The sequence below is a fragment of the Bombina bombina genome, chromosome 5 (genome assembly GCF_027579735.1).
Source record: "Bombina bombina isolate aBomBom1 chromosome 5, aBomBom1.pri, whole genome shotgun sequence".
NCBI classification, from domain to species: Eukaryota; Metazoa; Chordata; class Amphibia; order Anura; family Bombinatoridae; genus Bombina; species Bombina bombina.
In genome coordinates, this window is record NC_069503.1 from 284,718,993 (window position 1) to 284,740,855 (window position 21,863).

The 21,863-nt window shown below is 35.7% G+C and overlaps 1 protein-coding gene across 1 annotated transcript in view; it reads left to right on the forward strand.

The window, feature by feature from the left end:
• Positions 1 to 21,863, forward strand: part of CDK14 (cyclin dependent kinase 14) — a 1,122,917-nt gene that overhangs the window by 653,692 nt on the left and 447,362 nt on the right. The window contains exon 10 of the mRNA XM_053714025.1: positions 21,647 to 21,740. Coding sequence (XP_053570000.1) covers positions 21,647 to 21,740 — 94 coding nt within the window. The remainder of the gene's footprint in view (positions 1 to 21,646; positions 21,741 to 21,863) is intronic.

A 21,863-nucleotide genomic window follows, 5' to 3' on the forward strand; every position in this document is an offset into this window, starting at 1 on the left:
ATCTTGCAGCTCAGCTAATACATAATATCTCCCTGCAGTTTCTACCATTTCACACATAAAGTTTGCATTATTGTACATCTGTGGCCTTCGCCACGTGTTACCTGAATCCGCCATGTTTTCCCATGCAGAAGGAATTTCATACCTACTGGTCTCCTTTATGACAGGTTCAGCTGGATTCTTGTGTACTGCATCTGTGGAAATAAGGTTAAGAGAACACTGCAAAGGGAAAGATTGGTTAATGCTTTCAGGCCAAGGTTGCTCGTCATCATAGCTAAATCGTCCGTTTCCGGTCTGTGGGGAGAGAACATGATTAGTATCATTGATCTTTATTATTACATTTTGTATATCTCTCCCCTCCCTTTCAGGGGATACTGCAGTATTTATGATTGTGCCTGTGGTCCATTGCTGACCACTGGCTGTACCCCTAAAAAAGTATTGTTTGGTTGCTGAGCCGTAGAAGGTTGACTCATATAAGCGAATTGTTTGCTCAACCGATTTATCTGGGTAAAAAGCATATCTACCTGATTGTATAAGTTACCCCTACCCCTGGGCCTAGCTCTTGATGCCCCATAATAATGATTCCTGGACCATTGGGTTCCCTCAGAATCAGGGCCGCTATTTCTATTTTGGCGTGATTGCCCCTGGGGTTCAGCTTGTTCAGTATTAGTACATTGGGGAGCATTAATTACCTAGGGTGTCTGGTTACCTTGAGAATATCTTCGCCATCTATCTACCTTTGCGTGGGTACCAATTATTTGGTGAGTATTCTCTCTGTGAGTAATTATTCACCTAATTATGTCCCCCACTTTGGTTATAGTCTCTCTGTGCCTCAGCCCGTGTAGGGGAGGGGGCAGAGTTAAACCTCTGTGGAGATGGCCTGTTTTGACTGGTCACCTCCGCATAGGTTTTCTTTTTAGACTCCAAATTGAGGGGGTTAGGTGATACCCTAGTTTCTGCCACAATTTTGGGTTTTGATTCCTTTTCACCCCCTGTTCACTGGACTGCTGAATAGAGTATAATTTTGTACTCTCTTTGATCAGCCATTGCAATGAGCAGTCCTCATCAAAATCTCTAGCTAAGTTAATTTTGATGGGTGTAGGCAGTGCTTCAAAAAATAAATTTGCAAATTCTGAGCAATCAAATCTGGGGTTATCTTCAGCCATACTGTACGCATTTTTGAATTCAGAAAGGAACTCGATGAGACTTTGATTCGCACTACATTTTAAACCATACACTGCTATTTTCGCGGCAGTTTTAGTGAGATGTTGCCCAAATTCTTTTCTGCATTGTCGTTTTATTTCACACCAGGAATGAATATTCATATCCTTTAGTGAAGTAAAGAATTTGTGATTTTTACTGTCAAATACCCAGGGCAGAAATTCAATTTTTAATTTCTCACTTGTAACATTCATTATAGCTAATGCATTTTCAAAAGCCTCTAAGTGATCAATTACAGATTTTGTTCCCTTATTGGAGAATATAGGTACTGCACCCTGTATGAAAGTAATTATTTTATGGGAGTCGTAGACCTTATTAGACTTACTTTGGGATTCTCTATTAGAGTTTCCCTCACCAGCTGAGTTACAGCAGTTTCCTGGATTTACATCATGAGGTAACTGCCTATTTGGGAAATCTATTTCTGACCCAATAGGGGTCATTTGTCTACACTCTTCCATATATTTCTGTACCTCGTCCCTGACGCGTTCTCTAAGGTAGTTAGCATTATCTGCATTATTCTCACTGTTAATACAGGGGTTTTCATTATGGAGATATGACCTTTTTAAATCACTTAATTCTCTCTGGCTTTGCGCAAGCTGTTTATTTAATTCTTGTATCTGTGCGAGTAAGTCTATGTTATGCTTATCTAAGGCTGTTAGGTTTTGGGCAAATTCATCCATTTTATTTTTGGCTATTTTGAAATCCTCTTTGCATCTGCGTGAGGAACAAATACTACTTTCTAGCTCCTGTATTTGCAATTGTTTGTCTATGACACAAAGTGACATTTCGTCAATAATGCATATCACAAGGGGCCAAGATTTTAGTATTAGTTCGTCTCGCATTGATTAATCATTAATAATTCTTGGAAAAATTCATTGTTTTCATTCCACATATTATTATTAACGGTAATATTTTTAGCCCTAATTTCAAGCATATCCATAAAATCATTTAATTCACCAGCAATATTAAACTTCTCTTTAATGTGACTTATAATGTCTTTTTTAAGGACCTGACCTCTAGTAATGGGTATTGTGATGGGGTCGTTTTCAACGCTGTGTACAGAATTAATTGAGTCACTCCTAGTGATAGACATTATTATATTGGTTTAGTATTTAGTTAAATTAAAACACTAATACAATTTTTACCAATAAAAAGAGAGAAGGAAAAAAATTATATTTTCAAAAATGTTTAATATTAATTTTGAAATATGAAAAAAAATTATATTTTTATGAATTTTGAAATATGAAAAATTAATATTTTTGATTAATCTTGAAATATGAAAAATCAATATTTTTGATTAATTTTGAAATATAAAAAAATAATATTTTTATTAATTTTTCAAAAATTAATCTTTAACAATATTTCAATATATCAATATCAATCTCGAAACATGAACATCAATATTTCAATCTTCAAAAAAAAAAATTATTTTCAAAATATTAATTTCGAAATATGAATTTTTTTCTCTTTTATAATAATTTCTATTTACTACAAATATATGATATCAATATTATACATATTAATAAATCTCATGAAAGTGCCTCCATACAATAGGTCAGTATATTTATAAGAATCTTCAGTATTGCTCTCCAAATAATATATCAGTCTATGGCAGGGTTATAACACAATATATTTAGGTAATTATCCTTTAAAATAAGCCCTCAATCAATATGCATCTAATAGAAACCATAAAATTAATATAAATACCTGTATTCTTTTTATTAGTTAATATCTATGAGCATATTGGAATATATTTGCAATACTAGAATATGAGTCAATATTATATGCGTTTAAAAATTATTCAAATAGGCTGTGCCAAATTTATAAAAGTTTACCTTATTTTAACACAATGAGATTCCAAGATCTTTAACTGCTAAAATCCAAGCAATACAATTCTAATACTGTTTATTTAAACAATAGGACAGTCTATATACTCTAATTTAAAGTTAAACACTAGAAGTTATATATATTATTTGTGCCAACAATCAAACTCTAAGTTATAACTCTATATTTACACAGATAAAACAATTTAGCATCAAGGATTTGTTTAACGATATACAGGCTATGAAATACTAGCTTTAAAATACAATTTATTTCTTTAAGTCTGTTTACATACAGCAATAATAAATGTTTACTTTAAATGTTTGCATACAAAAGACAAGCTAAGAGCTATTTAAGGCTATGAAATACAGTTTAAAAACACAATTTGCTCTCTTTAATCTACCACAATATTTTAATACGTTACCAGGATGAACACCAATCGATATCCAATATCTTTCAGCAGTTTTAATCTCACCTCAAAAATACCAATAAGTATATTTTGCAATCAATGAGGAAAGGGTAGATCAGCTTTGCCAAAGTAAAATGGTATCTCACGCCCAGCACACCAGTTATAAGTTAGCCAGCAGAATCTGTGTCTTTCCTCTCTCTTGCCTTACTTATATATGTTTCCATCATTGGTGAGGATTGGAAACGCCCAAACGGAAGCCTTGTTCTTCTGATTGGATATCTGGAATATCTTATTTTTAACAGCCTAAAAAGCCTTCTGGCTGTAGTTCTAGCATCATAACACCGGGGGGCATCATGACAAACAAACACAGCAATACATTTACTATCAAACATTGAAAGAAAATATTTCTTTAAAATGTGTAATAAATGCCATAATTTACTTATATCAATAAGTTCTATGTTCATTATGCATTGGGCTAGGTCACAATATTTATTCTGATTATTTTAATATGAAACATCATGTGTCTTTAGCATTATACTATATTAAAACAAATTAATACTGCTAATTATTCTGAAATTAATGGTATTTATACATCTGTTATAAATGCATTTACACAAATACAGCCTGTTCTACATCTCCAACAAGTTCTGCCTGCATGAATTCCTCTATGGTCCATCTGAAATAAAATAAGTGTTATCAATCATTTCTTTTTAGTTCCATAAATATTCTTAAAATAATACAAATGCTAAGAAAAAAAAAATATATATATTTTTATATATATATATATATATATATATATATATATATATATATATATATATATATATATATATATATATATATATATATATATATATATACATATATATATATATATATATATATATATATATATATATACACATTCATTTCTATGCGGATCTGAAATTATATGTCTGAAAAATAAAAACAAAACAGTACAGTTTAAAATGTTTATTTGCTGTATTTCAAAGTTACATCTTAGCATGTGCCTTTAGTTCACAGGGGTCACTTAACAGGCAGCTGTTAAAAGCCATTTCTTCAACCCCCACTGCTCCTCCCCACAAGTCTCATCAGGCCTGAAAGAGAGATTCCAGACATCTCGTCCCCATCCACTGTATGGGGTACAGAGTGCTTTGAAATTTGCATTTCCTAATTAAGGAGCAAATGTTTCAGTGTCAGAGGGAAACTTTAATTACAAATCTGGTATGGACTTCATTTTCACACTCTAGCTAGAAATGTCTCTTTTGAAATAATCTTTGAGTGTCCTGTATAATTGAAAAAGTGGGGGAGGACTGATTATGGGTTTTAAATCAATCCTTTACATCAGAAATGCTATTCTACAGCACATCTGATAAAATAGACGGCCTCATATATACACACATCCTTTTCATATTATTTTCATTTATATATATATATATTAGTATATATATATATAGATATGTCATTGACCTGTACCCTGACACACCCTATACACTAAACTTTTTCCAAATATAAATAAAAACGTAATAATTGCATGAGATTTCAACATGACTATTTGTCCCCAAATAGATAGAATTAGGATAGGAACTAACTCCCAAGATAGGAACAGAAAAAGCAAACCCTTTAAAAATTGTAAATCTACTGGATATCCCGGAGAATCCAAAATCCAGATATAAGGTAATTTTTCTTGTGAATCCAAATCTCACAAGACAGTGTCACAAATTGACCTTTTTTATTTCTGATAAGATTAGATTAGAATTGAACCCCACTATTTATGACATAGTGATCTCGGACCACGCAATAATATTAGGTGTAGAAGGGGCTAGAAGCCAGCATGACCAAAATATATTTTTTTTCCCAAGCATCTCTTACAGGACAATGGTTTTAATAACTTTTTACTACATTCATGGACAGAATACTGTACTAATAATAGGGCATACCTCGATAAAACAGAGATTTGTGGGAAGCAGCGAAGGCGGTCCTTTGTGGCAAGATTAGGGCATATTTGGTTAAATGGAAAAAAAAGTAAGTGCTAGGGACCTCCAACTAACTAATCAGTTGAGGAATGCCTATAAGGCTTATATAGCTAACCCTAGTGAAGGCACATGGGGAAAGCTATAGAAAAGCTAAATTAGAGAGAGATATATTTCTCAAACAGAAGGGACAGAAGGAAGATCTAAAGTCAAAGTCTTTTTGTTCAAGTTATCATGGTAGGTCTGCTTAACGTGATCTCACAAAACACATAAAAAATACATTACAAAGTACAGATACACTAATAATAACACTGTAAATATTTGACACTCCAATGTTCTGTACATAGCAGAATATATTCTAAAGGGAAAAGGTGGAAAAAATACAGCAAGTATACAAAAGGGTGATAAAAAAATATACCTTATCACAAGAAATTAGAAGAATACTGTATGAATATTATCAAGAAATTTACTCGGCTCAGAAAGTTAATGATACCATGAAGGAAAAATTCTGGAGTAAAATCTCTCTTCCTAAATTATCCCTATAACAGCTCCAAGAGTTAAAACAGCCAATTTCAGCGGAAGAATAGCCATAGAGAAAGCTAAAATAAACAAATCACCAGGGCTGGATCAGATACCAGCTGAATTTTACAAAATTATGAAGGGAAACATTCTTAATATATTAGTCAATCTCTTTAATAAATATTACTACAATAATAAGATGGACTCAATTTATTTTACCACCTCTGTTGTTACTCTTATACCAAAAAAAGATTAAGATTTAAAGTTGCCCAGTGCATACCGCCACCATTTCATTATTGAATACTGACTATAAATTACTAACATCAATATTAGCAGATAGACTTAAAGTGACAGTCAAGTCCAAAAAAAACTTTCATGTTTCAAATAGGGCATGTAATTTTAACAACTTTCCAATTTACTTTTATCACCAATTTCTCTTGTTAAGTGTATCCAGTCCACGGATCATCCATTACTTGTGGGATATTCTCCTTCCCAACAGGAAGTTGCAAGAGGATCACCCCCAGCAGAGCTGCTATATAGCTCCTCCCCTAACTGTCATACCAAGTCATTCTCTTGCAAGCCTCAACCAAGATGGAGGTCGTAAGAGGAGTGTGGTGTTTTATACTTAGTTTATTCTTCAATCAAAAGTTTGTTATTTTTAAATGGTACCGGAGTGTACCGTTTATATCAGGCAGTATTTAGAAGAATCTGCCTGCGTTTTCTATGATCTTAGCTGAAGTAACTAAGATCCACTGCCGTTCTCACATATTCTGAGGAGTGAGGTAACTTCAGAGAGGGAATGGCGTGCAGGTTTTCCTGCAATAAGGTATGTGCAGTTAATATATTTCTAGGGATGGAATTTGCTAGAAAATTCTGCTGATACTGAACTAATGTAAGTAAAGCCTTAAATGCAGTGAGAGCTACTGGTATCAGGCTTATTAATAGAGATACATACTCTTATAAAAATGTAATATAAAACGTTTGCTGGCATGTTTAATCGTTTTTATATATATTTGGTGATAAAACTTATTGGGGCCTATTTTTTTTCCACATGGCTGGTTTGATTTCTGCCTAGTAACAGTTTCCTAACTTTCCACTGTTGTAATATGAGTGGGAGGGTTTTTTTTTGTGCAGCAAAAATTACAGACACAGCCATCCAGCTTTTTCCTGCATGATCAAGGATATCTCTGGAGGGCTCAAAAGGCTTCAAAGTCGTTTTTGAGGGAGGTAACAAGCCACAGTAGAGCTGTGGCAGTTGTTGTGACTATTTAAAAAAACAAAAACAAAAAAACAAAAAAAGCAAAACGTTTTTGTCAGTTATTATTCTGTGTTTGGTATTAAGGGGTTAATCATCCATTTGCAAGTGGGTGCAATGCTCTGCTAACTTGTTACATACACTGTAAAAATTTTGTTAGTGTAACTGCCTTTTTTCACTGTTATTTCAAATTTTGGCAAAAATTTGTGTTTCTTAAAGGTGCAGTAACGTTTTTTATATTGCTTGTAAATTTGTTTAAAGTGTTTTACAAGCTTGCTAGTCTCATTGCTAGTCTGTTTAAACATGTCTGACACAGAGGAAACAACTTGTTCATTATGTTTGAAAGCCATGGTGAAGCCCCATAGGAGAATGTGTACTAAATGTATTGATTTCACCTTAAACAGTAAAGATCAGTCTTTAACTATAAAAGAAATATCACCAGAAGATTCTGACGAGGGGGAGGTTATGCTGACTAACTCTCCCCACGTGTCAGACCCTTCGCCTCCCGCTCAGGGGATGCACGCTAATATGGCGCCAATTGCATCAGGGACGCCCATAGCGATTACCTTGCAGGACATGGCTGCAATCATGAATAATACCCTGTCAGAGGTATTATCCAGGTTGCCTGAATTAAGAGGCAAGCGCAATTGCTCTGGGGTTAGGAGAAATACAGAGCGCGCAGATGCTGTAAGGGCCATGTCTGATACTGCGTCGCAATATGCAGATCATGAGGACGGAGAGCTTCAGTCTGTGGGTGACATCTCTGATTCGGGGAAACCTGATTCAGAGATTTCTAATTTTAAATTTAAGCTTGAGGACCTCCGTGTATTGCTGGGGGAGGTATTAGCTGCTCTGAATGACTGTAACACAGTTGCAGTACCAGAGAAATTGTGTAGGCTGGATAAATACTATGCGGTGCCGGTGTGTACTGATGTTTTTCCTATACCTAAAAGGCTTACAGAAATTATTAGCACGGAGTGGGATAGACCGGGTGTGCCTTTTTCCCCACCTCCTATATTTAGAAAAATGTTTCCAATAGATGCCACTACACGGGACTTATGGCAGACGGTCCCTAAGGTGGAGGGAGCAGTTTCTATTTTAGCAAAGCGTACCACTATCCCGGTTGAGGACAGTTGTGCTTTTTCAGATCCAATGGATAAAAAATTGGAGGGTTACCTTAAGAAAATGTTTATTCAACAAAGTTTTAATTTACAGCCCCTTGCATGCATAGCGCCTTTCACGGCCACGGCGGCATTCTGGTTTGAGGCCCTGGAAGAGGCCATCCATACAGCTCCATTGACTGAAATTATTGACAAGCTTAGAACACTTAAGCTAGCTAACTCATTTGTTTCTGATGCCATTGTTCATTTGACTAAACTAACGGCTAAGAATTCCGGATTCGCCATCCAGGCGCGTAGGGCGCTATGGCTTAAATCCTGGTCAGCTGACGTGACTTCGAAGTCTAAATTACTCAACATTCCTTTCAAGGGGCAGACCTTATTCGGGCCTGGTTTGAAGGAAATTATTGCTGACATTACTGGAGGTAAGGGTCATACCCTTCCTCAGGACAGGGCCAAAGCAAAGGCCTTTCGAAATTTCAAGGCAAATGCAGCATCAACTTCCTCCGCTTCAAAGCAAGAGGGAACTTTTGCTCAATCTAAGCAGGCCTGGAAACCTAACCAGTCCTGGAACAAAGGCAAGCAGGCCAGAAAGCCTGCTGCTGCCTCTAAGACAGCATGAAGGAACGGCCCCCTATCCGGCGACGGATCTAGTAGGGGGCAGACTTTCTCTCTTCGCCCAGGCATGGGCAAGAGATGTTCAAGATCATATCTCAGGGATATCTTCTGGACTTCAAAGCTTCCCCTCCACAGGGGAGATTTCATCTTTCAAGGCTATCTGCAAATCAGATAAAGAAAGAGGCATTCCTACGCTGTGTGCAAGACCTCCTAATTATGGGAGTGATCCATCCAGTTCCGCGGACAGAACAAGGACAGGGTTTTTATTCAAATCTGTATGTGGTTCCCAAAAAAGAGGGAACCTTCAGACCAATTTTGGATCTAAAGATCTTAAACAAATTCCTCAGAGTTCCATCTTTCAAAATGGAAACTATTCGGACCATCCTACCCATGATCCAAGAGGGTCAGTACATGACCACAGTGGACCTAAAGGATGCCTACCTTCACATACCGATTCACAAAGACCATCATCGGTTTCTAAGGTTTGCCTTTCTAGACAGGCATTACCAATTTGTAGCTCTTCCCTTCGGGTTGGCTACAGCCCCGAGAATCTTTACAAAGGTTCTGGGCTCACTTCTGGCGGTTCTAAGACCGCGAGGCATAGCGGTAGCTCCGTATCTAGACGACATCCTGATACAGGCGTCAAACTTTCAAGTTGCCAAGTCTCATACAGAGATAGTTCTGGCATTTCTGAGGTCGCACGGGTGGAAAGTGAACGAGGAAAAGAGTTCTCTATCCCCACTCACAAGAGTCTCCTTCTTAGGGACTCTTATAGATTCTGTAGAAATGAAAATTTACCTGGCGGAGTCCAGGTTATCAAAACTTCTAAATGCTTGCCGTGTTCTTCACTCCATTCCGCGCCCTTCGGTGGCTCAGTGTATGGAGGTAATCGGCTTAATGGTAGCGGCAATGGACATAGTGCCGTTTGCACGCCTACATCTCAGACCGCTGCAATTATGCATGCTGAGTCAGTGGAATGGGGATTACACAGATTTGTCCCCTCTGCTAAATCTGGATCAAGAGACCAGAGATTCTCTTCTCTGGTGGTTGTCTCGGGTCCACCTGTCCAAGGGTATGACCTTTTGCAGGCCAGATTGGACAATTGTAACAACAGATGCCAGCTAGGTTGGGGTACAGTCTGGAACTCCCTGAAGGCACAGGGATCGTGGACTCAGGAGGAGAAACTCCTTCCAATAAATATTCTGGAGTTAAGAGCGATATTCAATGCTCTTCTGGCTTGGCCTCAGTTAGCAACACTGAGGTTCATCAGATTTCAGTCGGACAACATCACGACTGTGGCTTACATCAACTATCAAGGGGGAACCAGGAGTTCCCTAGCGATGTTAGAAGTCTCAAAAATAATTCGCTGGGCAGAGTGCCACTCTTGCCACCTGTCAGCAATCCATATCCCAGGCGTGGAGAACTGGGAGGCGGATTTTCTAAGTCGTCAGACTTTCCATCCGGGGGAGTGGGAACTCCATCCGGAGGTGTTTGCTCAATTGATTCATCGTTGGGGCAAACCAGAGTTGGATCTCATGGCGTCTCGCCAGAACGCCAAGCTCCCTTGTTACGGATCCAGGTCCAGGGACCCAGAAGCGACGCTGATAGATGCTCTAGCAGCGCCCTTGGTTCTTCAACCTGGCTTATGTGTTTCCACCGTTTCCTCTGCTCCCTCGACTGATTGCCAAAATCAAACAGGAGAGAGCATCAGTGATTCTGATAGCACCTGCATGTCCACGCAGGACTTGGTATGCAGACCTAGTGGACATGTCATCCTTTCCACCATGGACTCTGCCTCTAAGACAGGACCTTCTGATACAAGGTCCTTTCAATCATCCAAATCTAATTTCTCTGAGACTGACTGCATGGAGATTGAACGCTTGATTCTATCAAAGCGTGGCTTCTCCGAGTCAGTCATTGATACCTTAATACAGGTACGAAAGCCTGTTACCAGGAAAATCTACCACAAGATATGGAGTAAATATCCTTATTGGTGTGAATCCAAGAATTACTCATGGTGTAAGGTTAGGATTCCTAGAATATTGTCTTTTCTCCAAGAGGGCCTGGACAAATGATTATCAGCTAGTTCCTTAAAGGGACAGATTTCTGCTCTGTCTATTCTTTTGCACAAGCGTCTGGCAGAGGTTCCAGACGTTCAGGCATTTTGCCAGGCTTTGGTTAGAATTAAGCCTGTGTTTAAACCTGTTGCTCCTCCGTGGAGCTTAAACTTGGTTCTTAAAGTTCTTCAAGGAGTTCCGTTTGAACCCCTTAATTCCATTGATATTAAACTTTTATCTTGGAAAGTTCTGTTTTTGATGGCTATTTCCTCGGCTCGGAGAGTCTCTGAGCTATCTGCCTTACAATGTGATTCTCCTTATCTGATTTTTCATGCAGATAAGGTAGTTCTGCGTACCAAACCTGGGTTTTTACCTAAGGTGGTTTCTAACAAGAATATCAATCAAGAGATTGTTGTTCCATCATTGTGTCCTAATCCTTCTTCAAAGAAGGAACGTCTTTTACATAATCTGGACGTAGTCCGTGCCTTGAAGTTTTACTTACAAGCTACTAAGGATTTTCGTCAAACATCTTCCCTGTTTGTCGTTTACTCTGGACAGAGGAGAGGTCAAAAAGCTTCGGCAACCTCTCTGTCCTTTTGGCTTCGGAGCGTAATACACCTAGCCTATGAGACTGCTGGACAGCAGCTCCCTGAAAGGATTGCAGCTCATTCTACTAGAGCTGTGGCTTCCACCTGGGCCTTCAAAAATGAGGCCTCTGTTGAACAGATTTGCAAGGCTGCGACTTGGTCTTCACTTCACACTTTTTCAAAATTTTACAAATTTGATACTTTTGCTTCTTCGGAGGCTGTATTTGGGAGAAAGGTTCTTCGGGCAGTGGTTCCTTCCACTTAATCCTGCCTTGTCCCTCCCATCATCCGTGTACTTTAGCTTTGGTATTGGTATCCCACAAGTAATGGATGATCCGTGGACTGGATACACTTAACAAGAGAAAACATAATTTATGCTTACCTGATAAATTAATTTCTCTTGTAGTGTATCCAGTCCACGGCCCGCCCTGTCCTTTTAAGGCAGGTCTAAATTTTAATTAAACTACAGTCACCACTACACCCTATGGTTTCTCCTTTCTCTGTTTGTTTTCGGTCGAATGACTGGATATGACAGTTAGGGGAGGAGCTATATAGCAGCTCTGCTGTGGGTGATCCTCTTGCAACTTCCTGTTGGGAAGGAGAATATCCCACAAGTAATGGATGATCCGTGGACTGGATACACTACAAGAGAAATAAATTTATCAGGTAAGCATAAATTATGTTTTTGCTTTGTTTTCTTGGTATTCTTAGTTGAAAGCTAAACCTAGGAGGTTCATATGCTAATTTCTTAGACCTTGAAGGCCGCCTCTAATCTATATGCATTATGATAGTTTTTCACCACTAGAGGGCATTAGTTCACGTGTTTCATATAGATATCATTAAGCTCATGCACGTGAATTTACCATGGAGACAGCTCTGATTGGCTAAAATGCAAGTCTGTCAAAAGAACTGAAATAAGGGGGCAGTCTGCTGAGGCTTAGATACAAGGTAATTACAGAGGTAAAACGTGTATAATTATAACTGTGTTGGTTATGCAAAACTGGGGAATTGGTAATTAAGGGATTATCTGTCTTTTAAAACAACAAAAATTCTGGTGTTGACTGTTTTAAGAAATGTATTAATGAACTAATCCATGTAGACCAAACAGGGTTTTTGTTGGATAGAAGTTCAACTAAAAATATACGAAAGGTGCTTTTGACCTTAGATTACTTTTGGAATAAAATTAAAAATGGTCAGAAGGCCTCTAAACAAGACACGGCTGTATTGACACTGGATGCAGAAAAAGCCTTTGACTCAATAAGTTGGAATAATTTATTTACATCTTTAACACAATTTAGCCTGACAGGTGGCTTTCTAAATTTTGTAAAAATGATATACAATAATACTTGCTCATGTTTATTAAATAACTGGGTACTTTCTCCCAAGATAATTCTGGCCAGAGGTACAAGACAGGGGTGTCCGCTTTCGCAGCTTCTTTTCAATTTAGTGATTGAACCCCTAGCTGCTCGTCTCAGACAAGAGCTGGAGGGTATCTCTATCGGTGGTAGTAAATATGTTCTTTCCCTTTATGTGGATGATCTTTTACTGTTTCTGTCTAAGACTAAATTTAGTATACCTCTTGTATAAGAAATAATAAATGAATTTAGTATGTTTTCATGTCATAAAATTAACCAGAACAAATCTGAATTGTTATGGATCAATAAAAAGAAAGATAGTTTAAGAGATTACCCTTTTCAAACAGTAGAACAAACTAAATATCTTTGAGTCTACTATTTGCTACTCCCTAAATTTTACAATTTTTTGGGGGGATGCTAAGATTATGATAGATAAATGGAAGCCACTGTCTATTTCTTTGTCAGCAAAAATGGTATTGTTGAAAGCATTTCTATTTCCACGTCTCTTATATTTAATGCAAAATCTTCCAATGTTCATTAAAAACATAGATCTAAGGCAATTTAAGAAATTAGTTACACCATTTTTGTGGGGAAAGTGGAAGACACGCCTCTCTATGCGGTTTTTGGAACAAGATAAGGAATTTGGAGGATTTGGGTTACCAAATATTAAACTTTATAATTGGGTCACCATGGTCAAGATCGCGGTAGATTGGATAACTGAAACCAATGACTTCTCCTTTTTGGAGACTGAGGAGGAAATGATTAAACCATTTACATTAAAAGCAATTCTACACACACCGCCAAATAAAATACCATTAACTTTTCATAATCTGAGTGTTTTTAAAAACGTGGTGGTGGCCTGGCAGAAATTCTGTGGGGAACTTGATATAAATTACAGACTTTCTAGATTGTTACCTATTTCAGGGAACCCAGAGTTCCTTCCCGGCCTCAGCCCTGACATTTTTCAGTACTAGTGTTTGCAAGGATTTAGATGTTTATCAATTAGTAGAACCTGATTTTATTTTTATTTCTATATTTTTATTTTAAATTATTGAAGCTTTTGATCAAACCAGAGAGGAATTTAATCTTCCCAAACATCATTTTTACACCTATCTACAACTTAGACATTTTCTCTACCAAATTATGTCAGATTCTAATAGTAGCTGGGACTTAGGAGTTGCCAAAAATGGTATCCATATGTTTAGGATTGGATGCTATTCGATTACGAATTGGTATAAAATGATTATGTTAAGACAGGGGCAATTATACTTAGAAGTGATGCTTCCCAGATGGCAAGGATCGCTGGGAGAGTTGGAAATTTATGATATTAAAAAAGTATCCAATTAGCAGATAATAATAATATGGCATGGAAAGAGTCGCATAGTAAACTACTAAATTTCTCTTATATTTCTCCAGTGATTCTTGCTAAATGGGACAAAAAAATGTTCCGGTAGTTGCTATAACTGTACATATCCCAACGCAGATACGATGCAGTGCTTTTGGTACTGCCCAAAAATTAGAAGGATTTAGATTAGAGTCATTTTCTGGTTAAATAAATTCACCCATCATAACTTATTATTCTCTCCAACAATTATTATTTTTTTGTACTGCTCTAAAATCCAAAATGAAATAAAAGACCAATCCTTAGTTAACACTGCCATAATGGTGACAAGGAATTTAATAGTGCAACACTGAAAGGCAGATGAACCCCCTGTTATTGCAAAATTTGTTCAAAAAATGTATTTACAAATGATACTAGAACAATACCAAATGGAGACAAAGAGTGAGAAACAATTTAAAGCCTTATTTGAAAAATGGTTAAAATTAATAGAGTCATTCTCAATTTCAACACAGATGCAGACTATCTATCCTTTACGTAAATCTATCTTTTTTATACCGCAATACTGGAGGGGTATCTCCCAATCCAGTGGGCCAATTATTCAGAGAGAAGAGAAAGAGGGGAGTAGGGATTTACCCTTTTTTTTGTTCTGTTTGGTTTTGTTTTAAGTATAGACAGAAAAGTTCAACATTATTTATGTTAAGAGAGATACTGTATTGTTGTTTTTTGTACTTTGGTTAAAATCAAGGAAAGAAAGAGAGAAGAATTTTAACCTACTGAATAAGGAGTCATATTATTCTAAAAAGGAGATGTGTACATCAGCAGACCTATTTGTTTCCTATTTAGGATGATTTTTGTTTCTTTTTTCCCTTTTTGTGTTGTCTGTAGTACCATTTACAACATCATTGTCATTGTTACAGTATTTGCTTTTTGAAATGGATGTTGATGAACAATAAAGGGAAAAAAAAGGACTAACAGCGAATTATTGCACATCATATCTGTGAGAAATTGCTAATTAGATTACCTTCAGGATGCTTGTTTTCTACCATTGTGACACGTTTTTTTTTTCTAAACACTGTGGATGAACTGGATATTTTAAATATTTGAGTTAACCTTTCAACAAGGATCCGTGTGTAGTAATACTCATTAAATATAACCACATAGGTTTTATTTGTTTTAATGTATTACGATTCTTATTAAAGTATATATATATATATATATATTCTTTGAAACGTTTTATTATATACAGCTTGTTTGACACTCAAATAGAGTGGCACACACTGCTCATTGATCATCTGAATATTTAGTTATACACTCTCAATTAATAAATAGGATTATGAATACTTGAGTCCACACAAAAAGTGATGTAAATGAAACTTTAGAATATATGGTTTCACATGGCTAGTGGTAGGTGACAAAAGGCTCTTGAAACTGTCTAGTGTAGTGATGAGAAAGCCAATTAAATGTCAGTTTAGATAGGTGGGATTGAAAAAAATTTAAAAATATAAATTTTAGTTTTGATATGGTGAATACAAATGACAGATTCAGGAAATTACCTGACATGATTTGAAATACAGTATTTTGTTTTTGTTTATACCAGAAGATATCCAGTAATCTCTGCAATTTATACCATGCTGACTAATAATAAAATTAGTTATTCCTATAAACATTTTTTGGTGACCATAATTTTATCAAAATTTCATATATTTCTTATAACATATCCATTTGTATTAAGACTTTAAAAAAAAAAGTTCATACTTGCTTGTTATTACACAGAGCTACACCTCCTATATTTTGTAAGAAATAAATTAAACTCCCCCTTTATAAATAAAACAGTGAAGGGGTAAAAACAAAATTGGCTTGTGTGAATGATTCATTTCAAGGGACATGAAACCCAAAATGTTTCTTTCATGATTCAGAGCATAAATATGTAATCAACTATACAATTTACATTATCAATTTTTCTTCATTCTCTTGGTATTGTTTCTTCAACAAACAATACCAAGTGAACACAGCAGATTAGATAAAAGAAGTAAATTGGAAAGTTGTTAAATATCACAAAGAGTCATGAATGAAATTGTGTTTCAAGTCCCTTTAAATTAGAATTATTATTGTAATTTATAACTATTTACTTACTCTTATTTGGATTTAAAATATTCTCAAGCTTAATTGTAGCTATATTTTACATGTAAACAATGTTGCTTTCTCCTCAAAATATTTTAAAGGCTATAACATATAAAACTATTGAACAGACATTATGTAAGCTTTACAATAACAAATAAGGTGTTTTTTCAAATTCTAGTGTGTCTGAATGAATGTTATTAGGCATTTTTAGTTTCTTCTTTTGAAAAAAATAATTTCAATGGTTAATAACAAAATGTGAAATGTAAAATCAAATGATTTACTTTTCAAGATTTTAGACCACAAAAAAAACAATTCCTTTTTCTGTAATAAAACAGGCAGAATTTAATTTTAACTTAACTTTATCCTTCATTCATAGTTATATAGGCATTTGACTAAGATATATTGTTTTTCTCACTATGTAATGAAATCCTAAGAAGGGCAAATGAAGACTGGCAGTTTAATCAATCGAGCTTCATCAGTATTCACCCAGGACAGATGGAACATTATGTCTAATCACCCATTTTTCCAATTCACTTTCTTCATAGGGATTGATTAGTATACTTTTATTTTTTTCCAGCTATATTTCTCATTTTTTTTTTAAAACTTTAAATTGCTTTTTTTTTTCTGAAGAGCAAAGGAAACTAAAATGTCAGCTCTGGGAGACATATATCCGTTTCAGCTTGATTTTAAAAATGTATTGCGTAAGAATAGGCTCTTATTGCAAAACAATGCTCAGTGCTATTCTATAGCCTTGTTGGATGGATGCCAGACTTTCCAACTGGGAAAAGGGGTCTCGGAATATTAACTACTGTAAGGTATTCTGTGCATCTGGCATAGCTCTTTTTTCTTTGTTGTGCTTTGAATAATAGAACATTAAACTGATCCAATTTGTATAAACAAAGACCTGCATGTGTGTTAAAAATGCGTGAATGTGTTTTTAATAACAGTATTTGGTTTATTATGATTTGACTATATGGTAATATATAGTCGGACGTAGAATACATTTTTGATAACTAAACAAATGAGTATGACTATCTTCCTTTTCAAATAGAAAGTGATCTATATTAGGTTTTTATTTTGTTATGGACAAAAATCTGGTTTTAAACAGAAGTGGCGGGGATTGTAATTATAATGTAAAATGAATGTGTCAAAAGCTTGCAGGTAACTTGGTTAAATATCTTAGGTAGCAAAACTGACTGTATCTGAAATGTTTTTGCTTAAATGAATTAAAAAGAGTGTGTTTAGACACGCATGCTGTCTCTCTGTTAATGTGAGCTAGCATGAATAAACAGCAAGATCACCAATACAAATGCTTTGCACACCCCTGAAAACATCATGGGAGATCCAACTGAAACCTAAATGATGCAATCACTCAGCCTGGTGCATACTTACCCCCATGCCAATAAGGCCTTCTGCTACTGAAACATAATGTTTATATGTAGGATACAAAGGCTTTATGTATTTTGTTGATTAGGCCAGTATACATAAGATATGAGTGTTTCACTATAGCTACCCCCAACTTGGTCAAAAGAATCTGTTAGTCATGGATTTGAACTGCAATAAGCCCAATGTTAGCTCAAATAGGCCTGTTTTTAAGTGGATATTTTTTGTTGTTACACTCTTAAGAGTTAAACTTTCTCACTAGCTCAAAACAACTAGTAGGCTAACTCTGATACATATCTTTCCCTAATTTGATTTATCAAATTTCAACAGCAAACCAATGCTTTTTAAACTAGCACTATAACTATGGCTAGTCTTGCTATTTGCAGTCTAAAGCCTGAATAGACTTCTCCAAATAAGGCAAGTTGTGACTGGAATTTGGCTATTGAAATACAATTACAGCAAACAAGGTGTTAACTTGTTTTAAAAATGTTCAGAATTTTCTGATGTTATTCTGTTACAACATAACAGAAATGTATTGTAATTACAAGCTGTCTACTGTCCCTTTAAGGGTTAAAGGGATATGAACCCCCAAAATGTTCTTTCAAGATTTGGGTAGAACATACAATTACAATTTTAAACAACTTTCCAATTTACTTCTGTTATCAAATTTGTTTCATTATCTTGTTATCCTTTGCTGAAGGAACAGCATTGCACTTCTGGCAGCGAGCTGAACACATCTAGTTAGCCAATCACAAGAGACAAATATGTGCAGGCACCAATCCGCAGTCAGCTCCCACTAGTGTAGGATATGTGCATATTCTTTTTCAATAAGGGATACCAAGAGAACTAAGCACATTTGAAAACAGAAGTGAATTTAAAAGTGTCTTAAAATGACATGCTCTATCTGAATCATGCAAGTTTAAATTTGACTTTTCTATCCCTTTGAACTTTCTCACTAGCTCTAAAAGGTTTGCTTTTATTTGTTTGTAGGTAGGCAAGAACTACTTGTGTATAAGGATTCATTAGAGCATCTGCTCTGAAACTGTACCAGCAGCTACTGCACACGTATGTGCTGCCTATTGAGGGATTGTCACTTTTTTAGTTATATATTAAATGGGTTATGATTAAAAAATGATTAAGGGCAAGTGGTATATAATTCTATCAATGCACATTTCATTTGGAACAAATAAAAACAATAAGGGTTTAAGATTTAAGGGTTTAAGATTTAAGTTTGTGTTTGTGAGTGACGGTGGAGAAAACAGTCTTAATTATTTTGTTAGCTTTAATGTTGGGGAAAGAATGTACTGCAACAACACTGACACCATCATGGCATGCACTAGCCCTCCCATCCCAGCATAATGGTTACAAGGCCAAATTGACCTACCAGGAGATTTCCCAGTGGGCTGCAATTGGGTTGTAGGGTGACCACTGGATTGGCCTACCAGGATACCAGGAGATTTCCCGGTGGGCTGCAGCAGCTGGGGGTCAAAGGCTACAATTTAAAGGGGTGATTAATGGATTTAATTGGGTTGTAGGGTGCCCAAATAACAAAAATCTGGCATTTTTTTAATACAATGTAATGTAAAAAAAATATTGTAGTAAGGAGAATGCCATTAATCCCATTTGAGAAAAATGGTGTGTGCGCATTCTACTGACTCAACAGAAAATAGAGCTGGTCTTCAAATTTTCATGGGCTGCTTTTTATTCCCAATCTGGCCTTGAATGGTTGGCCCTTATGTGCGCACCAACTATGATCATCACTGGTTTTCCCATGAACACTCTGCCCAGCCCCCTAACTCCACCTGCCCCTGCTCAAAGGCACGGTGCCCCACCATATGCCTGACTCGGCCTATTACACAACATGCCCTGCCTCTCCAGCCACAGCCCCACCAATAAAACAGTGGTGGACCTCCTTGAAGTGCCCCCGTATATGCCATTTCTGGAGATGCCACTGTGCAACACCAGAATAAAAGCAGGATAGAAAGTTGGTGATATTATATTGATCCATGTTTCTCAATTGTGATGCATGTACCCCTGGGTGTCCCTGGAGTATTGGAATAGCACTTAATCTGAACTTCAAATGAGTAGTAGATTTTTTTTTCTGACAAATTTCAAAGTTATGTTTATTTCCACCACCCCCCGTACCATGTGACAGCCATCATCCAATCACAAATGCTTATATGTATATTCTATGAATTTTTGCACATCCTCAGTAGGAGCTGACCTAAAAAAGTGTAAACATAAAAAGATTGCATATTTTGTTAATGGAAGTAAATTGAAAAGTTGTTTAAAATTGCTGCTCTATCTGAATCATGAAAGTTTAATTTTGACTCGAGTGTACGCTTAAAGACCTGTAGGTGTGTTGTGTCTTTGTTTTCTCTATAAGTTGATTTCTGTATTATTTATTGCTCTAATATTTTTAAAAGATTTGCTGCATTTGCATTCAGTAAAATTGGATTTCAAAATACATTTCTAAAAACAAAGAAATATATCTGATTCCAATTTCTCACATTCTGGTACATACTGCCTCTTCTTTTTAAAAGCTAATAATATTTGTGTTGTAGTTGGGGGTGCTTATGGGAAAAATAGGCACTTAGAGGGGGACTTGCTACAAACTGATTGAGAAACACTGATATCGATAAAAAATCAGAACATTATAGGGTATTTGTGTTACGGTGACAATCCCAGAAGTTTATACAAAGTTTATACAAATCTAAAACTATATATAGGCTAACGAAATGTAGTATGGTCTAAAAATAAACTGATACAACATATACAGCAAACAAAACGTTACTGTACACAATAAATTGTTTGTTTTGAAAGTCCAGCGAGTGCGGTGCTGGCAATTACTCTGTGAGATAGATGAGAGTGCAATTCCCCATGAACATATATATATATATATACACTTTTTATTCTCACAAGAGTCTGAGGACGAGGGTTACTCCCCAAAAACGTTCACTCATTTGTAATAAACATTTTTCACAATACGGCCAGTGCATCTTTTGGATCCATAACTTTAAATATTGCTAGATGGCACGCTGCAGTTGGCTATGAGGATTGAGGAACAATGAGTGCTGAATCTTGGAACTTATATGTACGTATATATATATATATATATATATATATATATATATATATATATATATATATATATATATATATATATATATATATATAATATATATATATATGCATGTATATGTGTGTGTATATATATATATATATATATATATATATATGTGTGTGTGTGTGTGTGTGTGTATATATGTGTGTATATATATATATATATATATATATATATATATACTGTGTATATATATATATATATATATATATATATATCTTACATAAAGATTTAGAGAAACATGAAATTTTACTATTTTAAAATAATTTTGTTGCTAAATATTGAATTATATATGTGATATTTTCATTTCTGAAATAACCTGAACTACTATAATCTAAGGCTCTGTATTCGATTAAAACATTTGGTTTCGTTATGTAGTTTTACCATCACCATACGGAAATCCATATTGTAATAAATATGACTTTTTTCCTATTTAAAGCAAACCCTTGGGTTGCTTCTGTATTCCTTTATGAGTTGGTTGAAGTAAATGTTATATATATGTGCATCGTTTTTGTTAATGTTGATAGACAGGAGAGCTAATTTAATGTCTCTCTTTTGACTGATTGATTGATGGTCTTAGTATTTTATTGGGAAGATGACTAACATCAAAACGTCTCTCAGCAGAGATGCACCATAGCATAACTAAAATGCAACACTATATGTTAGCTGTCTGAATATATTGATAGTATTTCCCCATCCATAATGCATAAGAGTATTTTACATCTCCTCTTCTACTTCTTCTGCAGGGGTGTAGGATGCATATTTGTAGAAATGATCCAGGGCGTTGCTGCTTTTCCAGGAATGAAAGACATACAAGACCAATTGGAGCGGATATTTTTGGTGAGTTCAATTTTATACCTCTTTTTATTCATGAGTTACTGTATGGCTGAAAGCACCTGGGATTGACATCTTCATAAAAATATGCTGTGACATTTCAATATGCAGCTCAGCTTGAGCCTCTAT